General features: G+C 37.6%; 2 protein-coding genes across 10 annotated transcripts; both read right to left on the bottom strand.

The window, feature by feature from the left end:
- Window positions 1-573: 573 nt before the first annotated feature.
- On the bottom strand, window positions 574-7,814 carry LOC116256873 (nonsense-mediated mRNA decay factor SMG7-like). Of its 5 annotated transcripts, none has more exons than XM_031633434.2 (6): window positions 7,667-7,814; window positions 6,093-6,259; window positions 5,402-5,998; window positions 5,186-5,314; window positions 4,005-4,180; window positions 574-2,976 (listed from the first exon to the last, which is right to left on the bottom strand). In XM_031633434.2, the coding sequence occupies exons 2-6, from the start codon at window positions 6,198-6,200 to the stop codon at window positions 756-758; spliced, it is 3,231 nt and encodes a 1,076-aa protein (XP_031489294.1). In that variant the 5' UTR covers window positions 6,201-6,259; window positions 7,667-7,814; the 3' UTR covers window positions 574-755. The 5 variants fall into 5 exon arrangements, with proteins under 5 accessions (XP_031489294.1, XP_031489271.1, XP_031489278.1 ...); XM_031633411.2 differs by lacking the exon at window positions 7,667-7,814 and adding an exon at window positions 7,450-7,658; XM_031633418.2 differs by lacking the exon at window positions 7,667-7,814 and adding an exon at window positions 7,483-7,658.
- Window positions 7,815-14,554: 6,740 nt separating this feature from the next.
- Window positions 14,555-19,298, bottom strand: LOC126409717 (uncharacterized). 5 transcript variants are annotated; one of them, XM_050075662.1, is made up of 4 exons: window positions 18,885-19,298; window positions 17,888-17,977; window positions 17,647-17,804; window positions 14,555-15,477 (listed from the first exon to the last, which is right to left on the bottom strand). In XM_050075662.1, the coding sequence occupies exons 2-4, from the start codon at window positions 17,960-17,962 to the stop codon at window positions 15,381-15,383; spliced, it is 330 nt and encodes a 109-aa protein (XP_049931619.1). In that variant the 5' UTR covers window positions 17,963-17,977; window positions 18,885-19,298; the 3' UTR covers window positions 14,555-15,380. The 5 variants fall into 5 exon arrangements, with proteins under 5 accessions (XP_049931619.1, XP_049931618.1, XP_049931616.1 ...); XM_050075661.1 differs by having other exon boundaries at window positions 18,916-19,297; XM_050075659.1 differs by having other exon boundaries at window positions 17,888-18,034; window positions 18,885-19,296.
- Between the last annotated feature and the right edge of the window lie 318 nt (window positions 19,299-19,616).

Below are 19,616 nucleotides of genomic sequence, written 5' to 3'. Positions count from 1 at the left end.
TAGAAGAGTAATTCATAGGACTACTCATGCTTAGACGGTGGGATTAATCCTCATACTCATCTTAAAAGCAAAATATTTTAAAAAAAAAAGTTTGCCATATAGTAAGACCTGACCCTCATGGTTAAGTGGGTATTGAATTGACCCCCTTTAACCATCGACCCGCGGTGAAAGGTTGCCCCTTGTTGTCCGGCGACGGTCGACTCCGATTAAACGGTCAGGGCAACCCTTGACGTTCTACCTTGATGATAGCATGCTACCAGAGAAGGGTTTTTTTTTTTTTTTTTTAATTTTTAAGTTTTTTTGGATATTTTGTTTTCGAGAGGAGTAACTTTTACATTATTGCTATTATTAATTTAAATATAGTGATGCAAATGTGTTCTAAGCTATTGAGATGCAGCCGCTCCCATGATCCCGAAACCGTGTCAATCCAGTCGGAGGGCCAACATGAATATATATCCTCTCTTCCCGATCAAGACTACACAAAATCCTTCTGACACAATGATGAAAAGGAAAAATTGTTTGAGGCGTCTTTTTGGCAATTGTTCTCTAGATTCTTCGACAGGGAAACAAAAGGAACAGATACTTTATGATTTTATACAGGAAAGGAAGATAGCTCAATGCTCACTTTGGCGTTTGGCCATTTACATGAACTGACTGTGAGTAAAGATGAACCGTCTTCCCACCTGGGGGAACAAGAGAAGTGTGGTGCACAAGTACACAATTTCTTAGTGTTTCACACACTTGGTAGCTGGACATTAGACGTGCTGTTGCTGCCTGTACCATTCTGAATCAGTGGGATACTGTGAATGCAAAAGATGCTCTGGCCTTTGATCCCAAGCCAAGCCGTACCGAACCGGAGCTGCACTCTGGTAGCCGTAAAACATGACTTCTTTTCCTTTTTGATCAAGGGCATTGTAGCCGTGAGGGATGCTGTGGTCTCTATATGAACTGTCATAGAAGTTTGGGAAAGTAGGACCTAAAGGATTCATCCACCTGTCAGGAGGTGATTTTTTCAAGATATCAGGTTCTTTAAATGTAGAATCACAATATGGTGGATGATACAAATCATCACCATAGCGGGTACCGAATATGTCTCTGTACTGATGAAAATAATAGATTGGTGGTAATGCCGGTGCATGAGGGTAACCTCCATAACCAGAACTAGTGCCTTGGAGGCCTTGAGCTAGGAACCAGTTTCTGAGTTTGTCACTTGAGGCTGGTGAACCAATAAAGCCTGTTGTTCCAGGGTTTCCGAGCAGATCCTGTGGCGCTGAAGAAATAGGAAAATGTCGAGGGAAGCTCAAGCTGGAGTCGACATATTCTCTAGGATAAGTAGCTGGGCTATTGCCATGCATTATGGTTTCATCTGTCAATACAGGTGCAGAGGGAAATGGACTCACATACGGATTGATCGTTGCAGAAAAATAGTCAGGGACACTGGTACTTGAATTCTGGAAGTCGAGTGGACTCAAATAGTTGGGAGTGTTGGGTGAAGGGAGTGACATACTGAACAGCGAGCTGCCCTCTGGGAAAGCTCTGCCTGTTGTGTCAGCTGAATGTGTGTCCTTCAGTGGACTCCAACCAGCTCTGAGTGAACTAGTGCTCGCCAAACTTTCTGGAAGGGCTGGACCTTTCTCCTTGCTGACTATCCAACCGCGAAGAGAAGGTGAGGCAATTCTAGATGGCAAGCTGCCTGAGCAATGCACATAGTTCTTAGGATGAGGCGGAACATATCCTGTCTGATCTCTTTCTGCCGAAGTTGATGAAATGCTGAGATCAGATAAAGGATGAAGAACAGAATCAGCAGTCAGTAACCTTGCAGATTTACTACCCTCAACATTCCAGAAGTCCACTCCATCTGAGTGGGAAGCACGAGAAACTTCAGTATGATCTAGTGATGCAGAGAATGTATTAATAGAATGCCAATCATTAAGCTTCGATCCTGGTGTTGGCTTGGGTGAAGTTGTATTGAGAGCTTCCGTGTGTGAAATAATGAAGTCACTGGCTACAGAAGAGTAGACAAGATCCACGTTCGAGTTATTTCTTGCAGCAGGGTTGAAAATAATGACTTCATCCTCTTCAATATAAGACTGAGAACTGGTGTTAGTTTTTTTGGACATGCCGGTGAACTCAGAAGCCAATTCAATGTCTTCTTTTACTGCTGATACAAGTAAATTGTCATGTCTAGGGAGTTCAGTTTTCTCCTTCTCTTTACCTGCTTCAAGTGCATAGAACCTTTTTTCCATTTCACTGTAGCTGATCCAATTGCAACTAGAGGTAGAGAAGATGTTAACAAGCCTGACAGCAGAAGCTACTATCCGAGAATTACGAACCTGGTATTCATGTTTACTTCGGAGTTCCTTTCCAGGAATGAAGTTCAGGCCAGTACTTGACCCATGAATGGGCAAAAGAGGTGAAAATGTCCATAATTCAGTGTCTTCCCAGAGGATGTCATTATCTGAAAGCTTGTATGCACCAGAAGATTGATGGCTGATATCACCTTTGTCACAAACTTTATTCAACATATCCACAAAGCAACTAAAAAAGTATCTTGCTGCATTCCCACATTTTTCATCAGCTTCATCCAATATTGTATCAAGATCTGTCCTAAGTGCAAACCATTCTACAAAAACCAGTACACCAGGCAGTAGAGGACTGTCATTAATGGAACTGTACTTCACACATCGATGCATCACATGCCCCATAATGTCAAAAGCAGCAGACCAGGCCAGCTGTATGAAATTCTTCTGTGTGTCACGCTCACATCTAACAAATTTAAATTCCAGATTTTGGCACCATATAGCAAAGATGACTATGCAAACTATCTGTATAATTCGGAAGGCACTGTTCTTCGTTTCTTCAATTCCTACAGGCTGGCAAGTGCGCAGCATATCATCCAACTTTGCATCATCAGCAAACAACACCGTTTTCAGACCAATTAACATTGCAGCATACGTGTCAGAAAGCCCATCCGTCCTGGTATTTAGCAAACAGGCAGTTTGAACTAATCAATCAGCGATAGAACTATCAGTTTGAACTTTGAACTAATCAATCAGCGATAGAACTAACTAAAACAAAAGAATATATATTCCAACGAATAAATACCAAGGAAAAAATACACTTCTCAAAGGTAATTTTAAAAAATAAAAAACACATTTATAAGAAGCAACTATTGTAGTTTCATCTGTGTTCATAAAGCACGTAGGAAGTACTAAAGTTCCCTACGTGAATGATACATCCCAAGCATCTTAGAGCCATTTTCAAATCACTCTGTATAGAAAGCATTAATCTTGATGAAAATTTTTCTTTTCAGAATCACTCTTTTCAATCTAACCCTAAAGATGTACTTCACATCTCCCTTCTCCAATTGGTGCTGGAGTAATAGTGGGTTCACATCAGTTGTTCACCTCCATTTTCCCCATAATACTCATAGTTTCATTTTCCAAGAATTGGCATCATCCTTGCTGAAATTCCCTATTGTTGCACCATAAGCAGCAGAATAATCAGATGACATCAGCTTATGACAACCCCCAGAATTCCATGCACGCAGTAAAATTTCAAGGTGCAGGTTCAACATTTTCGTGCACAAAGATTGAGTTAGAGAACTGATTGAGATTTGAACATTTCATGGGTCAAGCAAGTGATTTACTGAACCGAATTCTCAAATCTGTTCAACATTACACTCCGGTTATAATTTACCAGAGAATCATAGCATACTATCACATGCCCTACTTCTGTTTCCATTTCCTTTTCTCCAAGGATTTATATATTATATACATGTATCTAGATTTACATTTATGCATGTATGCACTATGCACTAAGCATATATGTGTACAAAGAGAAATTGAAATGTTTGCACATTACACAGCATCAACCATGAGTCTCGCATACTTCAACAGTTCACCACATAAAGAGAGGATAAAAATATTAGTTTACAAAAGTTATTACTTCTGAATTGAATGTGATGGAGATTAACTCAATGATAATAAAATTCCGAAATTTACCTACTATTTGTACAGAGCATACTGATTAGCTTGGTGAAGGGATACCCAAAAGCTTCCATAAAACTTGCTTCGTTGGACATGTCCATCACAGCAGCCTCACATACCATGCTCTCTGAATGACTAGCACCTGATCCATTACTATTTTTCTCCAAACTGGCTTCCCTCAAAGGTGTAAGCTGATCATTTGTTGTAAAAAAACTTTGATTGAGAATCCACCAATATTTGGAATGAAATTAGTATTTCATACTCCACATTGTTTAAAAATTAAAAGTTGCAGTGCTTGTGAATGTGCTTAGCTGTTACTGTGAGACATAAGTTGTACTTTTTCAGAATAATAAAGTGATGTTTTCTGCTGTTTGAATGACAAAATCATAAGTTTACTTTTGTTATTGTTATAATAATATAATAATGGCAAACTAATTGGAAGGAAAATGAAGTAACCTTGGGAGACAAAGTACATATTAGTGAATGATTCTAACCCTGTATTCTCATAATCGGATATCAGCAAAAGGCAAAGAATAAACCTTACCATTGCACGCAGAACTATTTATTGGACAGAGAAGTTACATGCAGGTAACAGAATATACAAAGGCGGGATAATCATTTGGCAGATAGATGCATAAATAACAGCATTTTCTCAGATCATGTCATACAAAGGTTTCAAACACTCCAACATATTCTGGATGTTGTTCTACAGAATATGAATTTCCAAGTCTCGCAATCAGAAGCAAAAGGACAAAGAACTAGTGATTTCCTTAGCTAGAGAACTTGGCATAATTTCCTCACCAAAAATCAAATAGAGATTGATCAAGCATAAATTGTTTCAGCCTCGAGTTTTGATTCACTGCATAGGTTATCCGCTTCCTAAATATTAGTCTTCATCAAATGGAATTGGTAAGCATGCCATAAATGCCCATTAGCGACAAATGTACAGATGCACTCAGCCTGCTATGATATCAGCTTTCCAGCTGATAGAAACTACACTATGTCCTTTTGCATGCATTAAAAAGGAAGTCTACTGAAAGGCTGACAGGCTTCTCTAACCTCAAAACTCTCAAGCATCATTAACAAGAAAAGAGAGTCCACAATGCAGCATCAATTTCCTAATTATATATTTTATACCATTAAACAAATGATCCCAAGAAAAGAAGCCCTATAGCACAATGATATTAAGAAATTACCAGCAACTTATTGAATAGTAAAAAGATATTGTCCCATGCTTTATGGAATGGGTCCGCAATAGCGAGGCTTCTGACAAAATGATACATTTGCTGGAGTTCGTCTCCAACATACATAGCCAAAAGAGCCAGCTGTAAATGAAAAATTAGCAGAACCAAATCATCAACATGAAACAGAACATAAGGGCAAATTGTGCATGCTACAACTGTTAATCATGCCTGATTATGAGGGTTCCCACTTGCAGGATAGACTGAAGCTGCATTCAAGTAGTGACGTGTAGAAATGGACAAGTTGAAGCTTGGAATTTCAGGACTTGAATACAATTCCTTATAACGTCCAAGATCCCCAAGATAGATGAAGCAGCGATGGCATAGGAGCTGAAATTTCTGTACAACTTTTGACTCCAATCCATCAGAAAAAACACAACTGTCAATTGAACATTCTCCAGGAATCCCATAATACTCTCGCAATTTTGAGATCATTTCCTCATAGAATTTTGTGGACTTCGCTAAGAAGCACTGAAATCCAGTCAAAATTCCAGCACAGTTTTCCTGCAAAATGCGGGGATTTTGAGGATTTGCGAGGCCAGAACCACTTGTACTTTGACAGCATGCTTTAATTCTGCAGCGGTATGCTTCAATAAGTCTGTAGTGAAGTAACCATAACTGATCATCATAAAATTCGGAAGCCTCATTGTCCACAAAAACAGCATTCTCATAACCTGCGCGAGCTTTGCAGTATGATTCCTCAACTTTTTCATCTAGCGGGCCCTTAAAGTTGATTGAAGCCCATAGCTGCTTTTCTGCTTCGATAGCCTAAAGCAAGACAAGTGAAACTTAAATTAGAGCAGGTCATATCCACCTCGAGCCATGATCCTCAAAAGAATATTGCCAGTAAGTCTGACCCCACCTCATCTATAAACTTCGGGGATTTCATTGGGTTCGCCTTACTGTTTTCTCCGACTTTTGCACCATTCAGAAGCTTGAAATCGGATGCAGCTCCTTTTGATGAAATCATTCTGAAAGCATCCAACTGACACTTCACAGGATTGCAACCAGGGCTACGACATAACTTCTCTGCAGCATAGCAATTGTTCACATTTATTTTTTCGCTCACCCAATTCAGGAATCTACAAGGATTAAATACATATTTTCTGAAGGATACAAAAATTTATTGCTTGCCACATGGTACTGCTCACATCAAGTCAATCGTGAGACACTTTTAAGAAAAATCAGCCAAACCAAAAAAAAAAAAAATAGAAAATCCTGGCATCGAAATTCTGAGAACAACATAAATTATACTCAAAGATGACGAACAAGATGTAGGACATGGTTTCTAATTCGGTCCTTTTCTCAGCAAACACGTTGAAGTAATCGATTGAGCAGGAAATCATGACAAATTTTTATAATTTTTTGCCAAAGCTTGATATGATAACAACTGGTATTATAATTTTTATCATACAGAAATAAACCCCAACATCCTTTTGACAGTCTTTTTGGTCTGAAAAGATTTTGCAGACGTAATATACGCTGTTTCTTTTAAACATGTTTGAATCGTCCTCACAATATGACGAATTTTTACAGATTAGAATTTCATTTCTTTATGTAAAAAAAAATCCACGGTAACATAGCTACCAAAAGGGAGCGTGGTGAACTCGTAAGTGGAATCGCATTCTGCACATGCAGTTTACACCGTGATTTCAAGGACGATAGGAAGATTACATCTGACACAACGAAATATTGTCCCCACAAACCCGACTTCCGCTTACTTACAGACACAATCCATACTCTCTCTATTAAAACAGACTATTCTTAATTTCCGGAGGAAACTATCACCAAGGCAAGATACATCTTTGATAAAAAGGACTATACGGTGGATTTGCACACTGGGAATCGTGCAAAAAAAGACTTTGTCAACTATGCCAATTTGTTATCTCTCAAACAACTGATTGCATCAAGCATACAGATTCCAGTCTTAACTAAAGAATTCCCAAAGGAAAATAGGAAAAGATTTACATGGTTTTCATTTTCTCTTCTCCTTTTGGGAAGGCATCCTTCCTTCCCCTCAAGCAACCGACGAACTCAAAGCCAAATACAACAAAAAAGTGAGTAACAACATCCACACCAGACAAAAGAAGATAAAGACTCATGGGTAACTTTACCACATGGAAAACAAAGCACAACAGCATGTATTGATCAGGTAGAAAACCCACCAAAAGAAAAGCCACAATAAAAAAGCATAACATCACAGATAAAAGTTGAACTACCTTCAGCCTCTGATTGTAAGGGAAAACTCTTACCCGACCTCCAACTTTGTCCCTTTATCTCAAAACAAACAAAACAACGAGATGGAGAAGAACAGAGAGACAAAGAAATTTGTGAAATGTGGACAAAACTAAAGATAGATCTTCTCAGACATGGATTTTAGCCGCTGCTTAGTTTTCTCTACAGAGAGAGAGAGAGAGAGAGTGGGAGAGGCTTCACCTTCACGGTCAAGAAAGCTGCGGGCCAGCGTCAGCTCGAGGACACATCAGCCATGTCAGCCAATAGCTGACTGCCACGTAACAAATTCGAAGAACCTTTGCAGCTGAGCATCGAACAAGAGTTGTCCCTTCCTTTGTCATATTCGTTGAAAGTTGAGACTTTTTGCGGTGTGGGCACCCTCGCCTTCACTCCAACCGACTCAACGCATGCCTTGGAAAACGAGCTCCCAAGTCTCCAAATTCTCAGGGTGGGTGGAGGATTCTCAAAGCTTTATACACGGATCCCATGCTTTCATCCTCATTTTCCTAAGAAAAGTGCGGTGTTTTCTTAGCAAATAGCGGTGAAAACAGTCGAGCTTACGTACTTTTTTCGTGCTTGGAGAGTACGTCGTGGCTATGACTCAAACAAGTGCGTATCGTTTAGCAATATTGCCCACAAAAAGGGGATGATGGTCGAGTTCATGGATGGTGGCGTTATCACAGTCACAGCCCTCGTGCAGTCGTGCTTGTCCTGCCGCCAAAGGCTGCACTTGAACGATCGATGTGTCTAAAAGTTTTTAGTAAAAAAAGAAAAGGAAAAATCACTACCAATACGGCAGATGGTCGTCAGATTTAGAACTTTCCAGTTAAACGGATTATAAATTGTCCCTAACCTTATAAACCATTCTTGTACCATCAAATCATTAATTATTTTTAATTATAAATTTTTAAAATTTAGTCATCCAACAACATTGGACATCATGTTGTTGAAAATTCCTTCAAAAAAACTAATTTCATTCGATAGTTTGTAAATGCCTTTTAAACCTGTGAAAAAACATGGTAGTGATTTTCCGTGGATTTGCCAGCTCTACGAGGTCCACAAGAAAGACAGACATAATTGAGCAAGAAGGCCATGGTAAAAGAGGATAAGCCAAAAAAAAAAAGGAAAAAAAATGGTGGCAGTTGGGGTAGGAGAAGTGGCGTTTTCTCATAAGCATGCTCCGAGAAAATACTGTTCAAAGTTTCAAGGCATGGGCTGTGTTCACACTAAAATTCATAAACTTGTCAGTTCATGTGTCACTGTGACAAAATATTATTGGCCAACCAGCGCTAGCAGTTTTTCTTGTCAAACATTTCTAACCCGAGTCTTTGAAGAAGTTCGAACATTTTTCTATTTGAAGATCTAAGTTTCAAGCAAAGTTGGCACAGTTGAATCACACAAAAGGCTATATATCTACCGTATTTTAGATTTCATTTAATAACTTCAAACAATTGTCGAACTCATTCTTTTTACTACTAGAATTACATATAACTAAACTCATAAGACTATAGTCACTTACTCATTTTACCTTTTGGGTGCTTTCTTGGCAGGCAAACTAGGCTTAGAAGAACCTTTTAACAGAACATTTATGCCAAGAAATGCACTCTAAGTTTAAAATTCTTGATATTTTTCAATTTTCATTTCATTGAAAAATGTGCTTCAACTTGAAGGTCTTAAACCTGCCCCTAGCCAAGTGGGCAGAGCTCTTGATGGCGCTTTAATATCCAAGTTGGTAGTCCACAAAAAGAAAATATTCAAGAAAATTGCTTAGAATATGTCATCATCTTTGAGCAATTTTGCACAATAAATGCGATGAACATATCCATAAGGAGGTGCTTACTCATTAAAAGATCTGCATTCTTAAAGAAAGTTCCTTGCCATATAAGAAACACATATTTGGATCGAACCTCCTTCTTTTTGTTCAACTTGCATCACAAAAGTGAAGATACGAACAAAGGCAGCAAGATATTTTTGGATTTGTTTAAACAGGAAAGAAGACTCTCGGTCCACAAAGATAAGGTCTCAAGTGGAGCCAAAGTTTCTTCGTGAGGGGCCACAAGTTCAATGGAAAGCTCTATTTCACCGAAACTCAATGCACTGGTCAACCTGACTTGATTAAACGCTTTAATTTCAGCGTTTGGTCACAAGAATTTCCAATCAGGATGATGCCAGATCAAGTTTCAGATCTACCACTGATTTTTTTTTCCATAGCGTTGAAATTAAGTACTTTAATTTTGTGACATAAAATAATTTAAGAGGGAATTTGTTAAGAAAAACATTGTGTTTTTGGAATACATATTCTGAAAATGCATGTTTAAAAAGTGTAGCGTTAGTTTATAGGTGTTGTTCTTAAGTTTAACAATCAAATATATTTTCTATAACAAGAACATATATGTTTTTGGATTAAAGCAGAACATTATTTGTTTTAGGCTATGTAAATGAACAATTGCATCTTCATTAAGTTGGCTCTAGACAAAGTTTGGGATTTCTATTTCTTGAATACTAAATGATACAATGGTTGAATCAAAATTTTCACCGATGTGATCCATTCGTTTAATAAAAAAATAATGAGTCACATCGACATGACATGTAATTACGAGTATGTGGATAAAAGACTGTACTGATGTCATACTGTCAAAATGTTGTAAAGTGCATGTTTTATCCAAAGGAAACAACTTACGACGGAAACATAAAATATACAAACTAACCTACTCTTTTGTACAATTTTATAACCTGGTAAATATGATCATAAGATTGAGTTAATAGAAAAAATACATTAAACTTTTTTTTGGTTGAGTTTCAGATATGTTTTTTGGACCATTAAAACATCAATTACACTTATAATATAAAAAAAATTGATAGATCAAAGTTTATGAACCTAAGGTACATTCATCAATTAGAATGTCGCATTGCCACTATTTGCAGTAAAAAAAATATAACTTTACGGAGGAATCAAACTAATGACTGGTTTTTTGCCCGCCGAAATGATACACCCCTTTGACAATCTAGATTTTTAATTACATTACAGTAACAAATTTGAATTGAAACATGCATTTAAGCATATTGCGAGTCTAAGTGGATGGGCCATTAAGATCATATTATGGACCGGAAAGAAAGAAGTGAGCCGCAGCTGTTGATGGGGAAGCGCCCTCTTTCATTTATTAGGCCCTCCTTTTCTCCCACCCGTCTCTCTCAAGGTTGCGTACTTAGCAGGGAACGTCTCCGTCAGTGTTTGCCTTCGAATTAGAATAATACTATGTCTCGGAAAGAAAGATCGATACTAAAATTGAAGGAGGTTGAGTTATTAGTAAAGATATTACCAGCTCTCTCTAAAATGAGAAGGACACAAATAAAAACAATTCAGTTATATTTGATAGAAATTAAAATATATATGAGAATAAGTAAGACAAATTAGGCATTTGAACTTGTCCAGTGGAATTCGCTTACACTAGCTCTTTCAAAATTTCATTGCAGTGCCGATAAAATGGGAATATATATCAAAATTTGAGGATAAAAAATCCCCTAGATACAAAAATTGGGAACAAGAAGTCCCCTAGTTACAGTAACAAACCGCAAGACAGAAGTAAAAGAGAAAATATACAAAACAACGTATAAAAAAAACAAAATAAGAGGGATGGAAAGAGAGTGGAATGACAGAACGGCAACATCATGCCTAATGCCTACACCCTGGCCCACTTCAATTTTTTTTTTTAATTTACATGTAAATTTTTAAAAAATTTACTTGTTCTATATAAAAATATTTGAAAAATAATATTTCAGACTGACTATATAAAAATATTTGAAAAATAATATTTCATATTGACTGTGCCAAACTTTAGAAACTTTAATTCGGCCCCTCTCAAGAGAAATTTTTTACTCTGCAACTGCTCTTTAATCAAAGAATCCTAAATCTGCCACTTGAATAAAATTATTTAATTATTGTAACCTCTACAAGAATTTATTTATGCCACTAAATTGATGGTATGTCGTGACTGTAAATATATTCTATTGCAAAGTGGGTGGTAGCATCTCGGCAGCCAAATGATCTGCCTCCTTGGTAAATTTAAATAAAAGGGAGCGAAAATTGTATACAATCCAGTCATGCCCCAATTCATCATTCATATATTCTTAAAAGCAAACTTAAGGTTATTTTATTAATAAAAAAATCAGATTCTTATTTCTAAAAAAATAATTGTTAAATATTTATCATCTAAGAAAACATGAAAATGTACCTAAATATTTATTAATACAATTAGATTTTTCTTGAAGGGTTTTCTACCATTAATACAAAATATCAGATAACTTTTAGATACTAATGGCAACATAATTTGTTTGGGCGTAGTTAGTTATTCACTAATATTATTCGATGTAGTTAGGATACCTAATACGATTTAACGACCTTACATTTTGTCTTTACTAAAGGTGCTTTTCTATCATATAAACTCAATCTTAAGTTAATGGGGACAATTATCTGCAATCATACGCGGCCAAAGCCCCTTTCATTTACTCCTTGCTTCCAGGTGTAGAGCTGCTTCGAGACCTGAGTGAGGAGCAATACATCCATGTCATGTATCCACCATTCACTGATCTGTCAATCTGACCAGCTCTGTTGTGTCCCTCAGCGCATTTGCTATGAAGGTATGAGACGATGCTAATGGAGTGAATCTTGATACTGATTCTTAAGCAAAAAAGAGGTCAATTTCTGATGTTGGGGACCTGTTTTGCTATTAAATATTTCCTCCATTGATTCTTGGTGACTCTAATGTTGTTAGGGTTGGTTCCGAGCAGTCTCGCATGCTGTCTGTTCTTTAGTTAGACCTTTGTTCAGTTTGCAAGGTTGGAGGAAATAAATATTGATTCTGAGAACGTGCAATTCTTAGCCTAATCACCATAAGTCATATTTCTTCGTGTACAGTCAAACTGGTAGGTGTTTTATGAATAAAAATTTGGATTGATAGGGTTGAAGATGATTGTAGTCTTTAGGCGGAAGTGACAATGACTTCTAGTCATTCAGTTTTGATCTTTCAGAATTCATAGATTAGGAGATTCTTAGATTTCTTAAGCATCAGAGTTGTCATTCTGATTGTAGAGAGTTTGTTCTTTGAAGTTTGGAACATTTGATTTCTGTGGTGGCCCAATGGTTGAGCTAATGACTAAGTTGTGGCGCGTTAGATCCTTCATAGATCATCTGGTTTGCAAAAGGAATTGGCGGATTTGCAACTCAATGGTGACTTTGAATCTGATTCCTCGTCTTAAAAGGACCACAAAATTTGAAAGGAGATCTTGTCAGCCATGAAATCCTGTGGAAAAAAAAATGCCATGCTTCATTGCCTCAAGGAGGAGGATGAGAACAATTCCTTCTTTCATGAATATCTTATAGAAGAATTAGAATGAATGATGGTGCGGTTAAGGGCCCAACCTAAATTTTTAATTGGCCATTCTCTTATAAACAAATTAATGAGGGGAATGAGGACCTTCTAAGCAAATAACCAAAGAGGGGAATTCAATGGGCATGCAGTATTGTTAAAGGCAAATTTTGATATTTTTTTGGGCAGGATGATTTTTCTCTTTTTTTTAAAAAAGAAATATTGGGATATTGTTAAGCCAGAGGTGTCTTTAGCCATTACTGAAAGAAAAGATGGTGCAAAGAATTGATAGAACTCGTATAGTTTCGATCCCCTAGAAAGGATATTGCGAATTATATTTTTCAATTTTAGGCTGATTGCTCTAGTTAACAGTAGATCCTAGTTTATTTCTAGAGTGATGTTTGGCCAAATGAAGAACTTCTTTTAATAGGACAGCTTCTACTTCTTAGGGTGCGTTTCTTCCACCTTTTTCTTGGGTTCTCTCAAGTTCAACAGGGCGGTTATGAATGATGCCTTCCTGTCTAAAGAAGTCGCTTCGTTGTTGGTGCAGAATGGAGATTATAGTTGTCAACTGATCTTTTCCTTGGTGTTGTTTTTTCTTGTCCCCTTGTGTTCTTTCATTTTTTTTTTGATTGCTGTATTCTTTTCTGAAATCTAATAAATGGTTGGAAGCCATTTCCCTGCGCTGTTTTTTTTTTTTCTTTTTTTGAAAAGAAAAGAAAAAAACTCAGATAATTGTCGCTGCTGACAAGCATAAAAATTGATACTGAAAAATTAAATTTGGTAACATTCTACAAGAAGCAAATGCAAAGAATGTCGCACATCCAAATTAGCTAGAGCAGAATATGCATAGCAACTGTAAAGTTAAAGGTAGGCATAGGGAGACATGCATCGAACAATCAAAAGTTTCCCTCTTGGTGGAAGACTCCAACCAAACCAAATTTCGTGACCCCTCAAATTCTGAAAAACAAACTTTTACTGTCTAATTAAAAGCAAATTAAGAGAACAAATCCGTGGAGAGGGATGGCTACAAGAAGGAGTTCGAGAAACTCCTAATATCTGTTCGAACGCAGAACCAATATGGCATAACAAATGCAGTAAGCTACTCAAACATCATTACCAAAATCTTGAGTGAATACACGTTTTAAGAATATCACGTTTTTGCTTCCAAACAACCAAATGTTGAACATAATCGCACTATTTTCCTTGGAACAAGAATATAACGTTCTAGCAACATGTGTTGCAAGAACGAAGTATTCTTCTTAATGAAACGCTCTTTTAAGAGTTCCCGTTCATTACCCAATAAAAAGAAAGAAAACTTTTAAACTCTTACAAGCTATCAAATGGGAAACAAACGTGACGGATTCAAGTGATAAACAATGTTTAAAATTTGAGCAAGAACTCTAAAGCGTCAAACTTTTTGATCGGCGACACGTAAGGAAGGGCAATAGATTGAGTACCTCATGGGCTGACTTGAACCGAGCTAAAAGAAAGCAAAACTCGCCGGGCTGAGCTGACGCGAGTCGTCTGTGTCCACAGTAAACCAACCAAAAAGAAAACAAAGGGAACTTGAACGATTCAATGTTGTCGGTGTTATGCTAACACCAAAATCATTTTCCGAGAAGATCTAGAGAATTGCCACGTATCATTGCATAGAGTCGGTTTGAGGGGATCTACTTCCGATTATCAAGTTTCACAGGGGGCAGAAGGAAGAGACAAACTATGCAAATGACAACTTGTTTTGTAAGGTTCATGTATAGTCTAAGTTCATTTAATTCTCAATAATACAATAGCAAAGGAAAATATGGTAAGTAAAAAGAATAAACCAATTGTGACAAATTCGCCAGTTCCGACAACAGTTACCTGATCTTCCTTTTGAACTAACATGTTCTGCGCCCATTTCTGGACTTTGGGTTTTCCAGATATTAAGCATGTATGTGTTTGGGCACTCATATTAGCCACCATTACTACAAAAAAGACTTGTTCAAAGAAACCACGCAGTAGTAAACCGTAGATATCTTTAGTTTCACTGCAGACAAAAGAGTCCACATGCCTCTTCTTCTCATTGGAAGAGCTGGCCCACCATACGTCACGTCACATTGTCATTATTCTTGTCTTCCTTGCCAAGACAAAGTAAAGTGGCCATCCATCAGGTTTTCACCTAATGTCAGTAATGGAATCTAACTGGCAGGATAAGGGAGGCCTTAATGAAATCGGAAAACAAAACCATATGGGCAAAAATTGTGTTCTGTTGTGACAACCAGGGGGAGATGAAGCTTCTCTTTCAATTCCCTTGCTGCTCATGCTTCTGCTTCATGAAGGCCAAGAAGAGCAAACCGAAGGAGAAGCACGAAAAGGAAGGATGAGTTGGAGCAAAGACAAATAAATGGGTAAATACTACCTTTCCTTCCAGCTTATTCCATGTGTAATGGCAAGTTCTCAGTGTTGGGCTGAGACTCCTGTTGTAATCAAAACAGTGTATCTTCTGATGTGAAATGGGATGGCTGCCGAACAACTCCTTAATGGGAAGTTGAAATAAAATGTATGTTTTATTCATCTTTTATTGAACCAGTTTGCTGATTTTCTGTAATTCCCAACTCTGCCATCTGCTGGTCGACAGAAACTAGGCCTGTCTGTGAAAGAAACCTGTAGAAAATCATAAATAATTGTTGCAATTGAAGAGAAACAAACATAAAATGAAACCGTTTAAATTTCGGTCCCTACATCTGCTAAGAGCCTGAAGATTTTGAACCTGAAGTGGCACACACTTTTCCATTAGGAACAAATGAAAATATTTTCCTTAGGAGTCAAGAACTAGCAACCAAATCACAACACGAAGAAGCAAAGAGAAGCCGTCTTGGCTAGCACTACACCAGATAGACAATTGGAGGCAATCTGGCTTTCCAAGTTAGAGTAACAAACATACCCATAACCAAGACATTTATGTGCCTTTATTTTGTGCAAGAAATGCATTTGAATATGATGATTAACAGACATTGTTCTCTCTCTCTCTCTCTCTCTCTCTCTCTCTCTCTCTCACACACACACACACACACACACATGCAAGCGTACAACTTGAAAGTTACAACCTTCTTTCCTTCAAATTGTTCAAATACAACTGAGTTGTTTTGACACCACTGAACAGAACTTTTGTGTTTCCTGGCTCCTGCTTTCCCTCTTTTGTCTAGGGTTCCAGTCATTTTTTAGTGAAAAAGTGTTCATTCAAGGAAAGAAATATCAAAGCAAGGCCAACAAAATAAGCAAACCGAGAGGCAGGAAAACTCTTTGTTCCATTACCACCATTATTTTTGGATATCCATGTTGGGCAGAATGATTCAGAGCCCTGGCATTGTCAGCCCTTCTGGAGAAAACGTTGGCAGGGGTTCCTTTCAAGAACTTGATGTAAAGCATATATTACGAGTGAATATGCCAATTTCATAATTTACTCTTCGGCAACACGCGCACACACTCCGAATAATATGCTTTTTTAAAACAACTTCAGCATTTGGAAAATCAAGAACCAAGAGAGAAGAGGAAAAGAATAGAATAAGGGCTAAGGGGGAAAATGCATTAACAAAGAATGTAAGAAGAATGTTCATACGTAAAAACATTAACAAATGCAAAAAGAAAGCGCCTTCAATCATTGTCATGAACATCGTAGAATACCTTGGCGAGGCTTTTCTCAGGCATTTTTCAGTGAAGCTATTATTGTCAGGTAAATCTTGACAAATTTTCAGAAATTAAAAAAATACAAAATCTTAAAAAATAAAAAAATAAAAAATTGGGCAAAATTTTGATAAATTCGTGATAAATTCACGAGAATTTTCCTTTTCGCAAGATTTTCAAAATCATGCAATTTTTATCTTTTTTTTAGTTTTATTTGATTTTCTCATAAATATTGTGAGATAAAAAATCTCGCGATATCTGTGACAATGCTTTTAATATACAGGGTCTCAGACTCCCCAACTCTGATACCATAGAAATAGTAAGTAGAAGTAGAGAAAAGAACAGCAGTAGCCTCAAATAAGAAGAAGAAGAGAAAACACTTAACCTATAAGGACAATTTATATTTGGTGTCGTCAAATTAAAGAACTAAGTGGTGTCATGTCAAACATAAAGAACTAAATGGGTGTTTGATGGTCTGCATAATTGCATAAATCCATCAGGTTACATCCTAGTGGATTAGATGTGCAGAGAAAGGGGTAAAAGGTCGGAACCCAGGTCGGACCCCCTGGGTTCCGACTTCTTCTCTGCTTGATCTAACATAAAGAGTTTATGATGAAGTTCACTCCATGTTTGATGGCCTCTTTATATTTCAAGGATAAGTTCCCCACATAAAAGAAGTTACCCAGGACATCAAACAGGCCCCACAATACTATCTAATATCTATTGCCTCTTAACAGTTGCTGCAGAAATCTACACATATAGCTGGCTGGTTCCACCAAATATAATTCATATTATAGGTAAATTATTATTTCATTCTTTGTCATAAATGATTTTTAGCCAATCAATCTACATTTCCATTAGCTAGACCTCAAACATAAAAACATACTTCTATAAACAAAATGGTTCAAGTGCCACGATCGGCCGATTCCAACTAATATAAGATGACCTTAAACTAATGATCAGAGATTCCTAAGTAAAGTTATAAGGACAATCTTGCGTGCACATGTGCCATTGCTAGTTCAAATAAGGAAACAAAACCAAAAGGAGACAAGAGAAACTAAGTTAAGCATCACGTATGAGGATAAAAAGACCAACTTTTATTAATTAAGAAGACAAATACCCACTAAATAAAGTAGAACAGATGCTTACCAACTGAGGAGGAGGAATAGGAGCGCACCCAAGGAAACAAGTATCAGAACATGCAAAATGAGAGTTGGTTCATCTGATGCAAATGCTATAAACAGCATTGCGGCAAAGCACAGACCCAGCGACAAAAACACCATCTTAATGACAGACCAAGTGGAAGCCTGTAACATATGACTGATTTTTAGTGATGTTGAAGAAAGGAAAGGAAGACATACTAGACAATGAATGGAGGAAAGAGACATACATTGACACCAGAAGCCAGAGCACCCAATAATACTGCTTTTGCTGCTGGGACACTTTCTTGGGAAGAGCTCTCCATTCAGAAGTCTCCAAGCTAAAAACAATATCCAGTCATATTCATGTATTTGCTTAGAGTCACGACATGATGCACCTAAATAAACCAACATCATCGATTCTTCAATTACTGAAGCATAAACACGAACTTGCAAAAGATGTGCGTTCAAAAAGTTATAGCTATAGAGAAAAGAGCTACATTAATCAACCAGTAAATGGGATTTGTGATTGACAGACTGTAAGAATAAAGGCACTACTAAACAAACCCACTTCAGAATGAAATGAGCCTTTACTCTTTTTCAACATTTCATGATGGAAGTCCAAATATAAAAGGTAGTTTAGATAACCGCTAATACTGCATGAGGAACGAAATCTAAAAAGCATACGAAAGAAGCATCGTTTTCATGTTCCCTATTTCAGTCAAATAATTAAAATTCGTCATGGATAGGTAAACACTCACCAAAACATCTGGCACACTTGTATCTTGAAACTACAAAATTAACAAAACCATAAAAGTTTTCCTGCGTAAAATGAATGCCTTTTCCCTTCGTTTTCCACGAAAGCAATTGAAATATACCATGGATCAGAGAACATTCTTTCTTGCCCAACACTGCAACACGTCTCCAACTTTAGAACTACATAACTAACCGATTTAGTATTATTGTGAACAAACAAAGCGGTGCTACGAAGCTAAAACGTCGAGACTTTTGTTTCGTCTTTAGGAATCCAATAGAGCTTTGGACATTACAACAATAGAAGGCGAGAAGGAAAACTCGCTACGACTACTTGCGAGGAACAAGCTACATGCCTGGAAAGCAAAACAGCAGAAACCGAAAATTCTCATTGACGAAGACGAGTCCACAAGTTCTGATAATCGATGAGGAAGGACGAGAAGAAAACACAATCAGCAAAGGAATCATCAAAGGAAACACAGAGGCGGCGCGCACCAAGGCAAAAAGGAGGGGAAGGAACTTTCACCGTTGAATTTACTGTTCCGAGGGGGAAAGAAGAACCCGGCAAATTTAGCGCGCGAAATAAAAAAAATCCGATCTTCCGTTTTGAAGTGACGACCAACGAGCGCCTTGAAATGAGATTCAATTGCTGGAAAGATCGTTCAAGTGGACAAGCAGGGGAGAACAGGCCGGAAGCTTTGGGCAGGCGACGGATTCAGGTCAGCCTTATCTACAGCCGAATGCCATTCAAACAAGACCGTGCAGCGGCTTCCCCGATTGTGCACCGGCCGGTGGGTGTGGTCGCCGGTCCTCGCGGTTGGACTCTAAAAATGCTCCCGATCTTCTAGGTTATCCAATAGGGTTATGGTCGCATTTGTAAGGAAAAGATTTTGCGATGAAATAGTTTGTAAACTAAAAACTTAACCTTGAAAAAGCCAGGGTTTCCCGTTTTTGTTTTCCGCTGACCGGGGAAGAAATACAATTTTCCCATGTATATGAGATTCTTCATGTAGTGGAAAACTTCAAGAGTACATTTAGATCTCAAATTCACGAATCTTAATTCTCTTGCAGATCTGAAATCTGCGGACGATTGTTAAACCTTATATCCCTTCAATACACCGACATCGAGGCCAACGAACACCTCGTTATCCAATTGTTAATCAAGATTCTTGCCCTGTGTCGAGAGATGAACCTTTTTTTTACGTTAATTGTAACGACTTGGCTCAA

This window comes from Nymphaea colorata, chromosome 1 (assembly GCF_008831285.2).
Source record: "Nymphaea colorata isolate Beijing-Zhang1983 chromosome 1, ASM883128v2, whole genome shotgun sequence".
Taxonomy (NCBI): Eukaryota; Viridiplantae; Streptophyta; class Magnoliopsida; order Nymphaeales; family Nymphaeaceae; genus Nymphaea; species Nymphaea colorata.
This window is presented reverse-complemented; position numbering and strand designations above follow the sequence as displayed.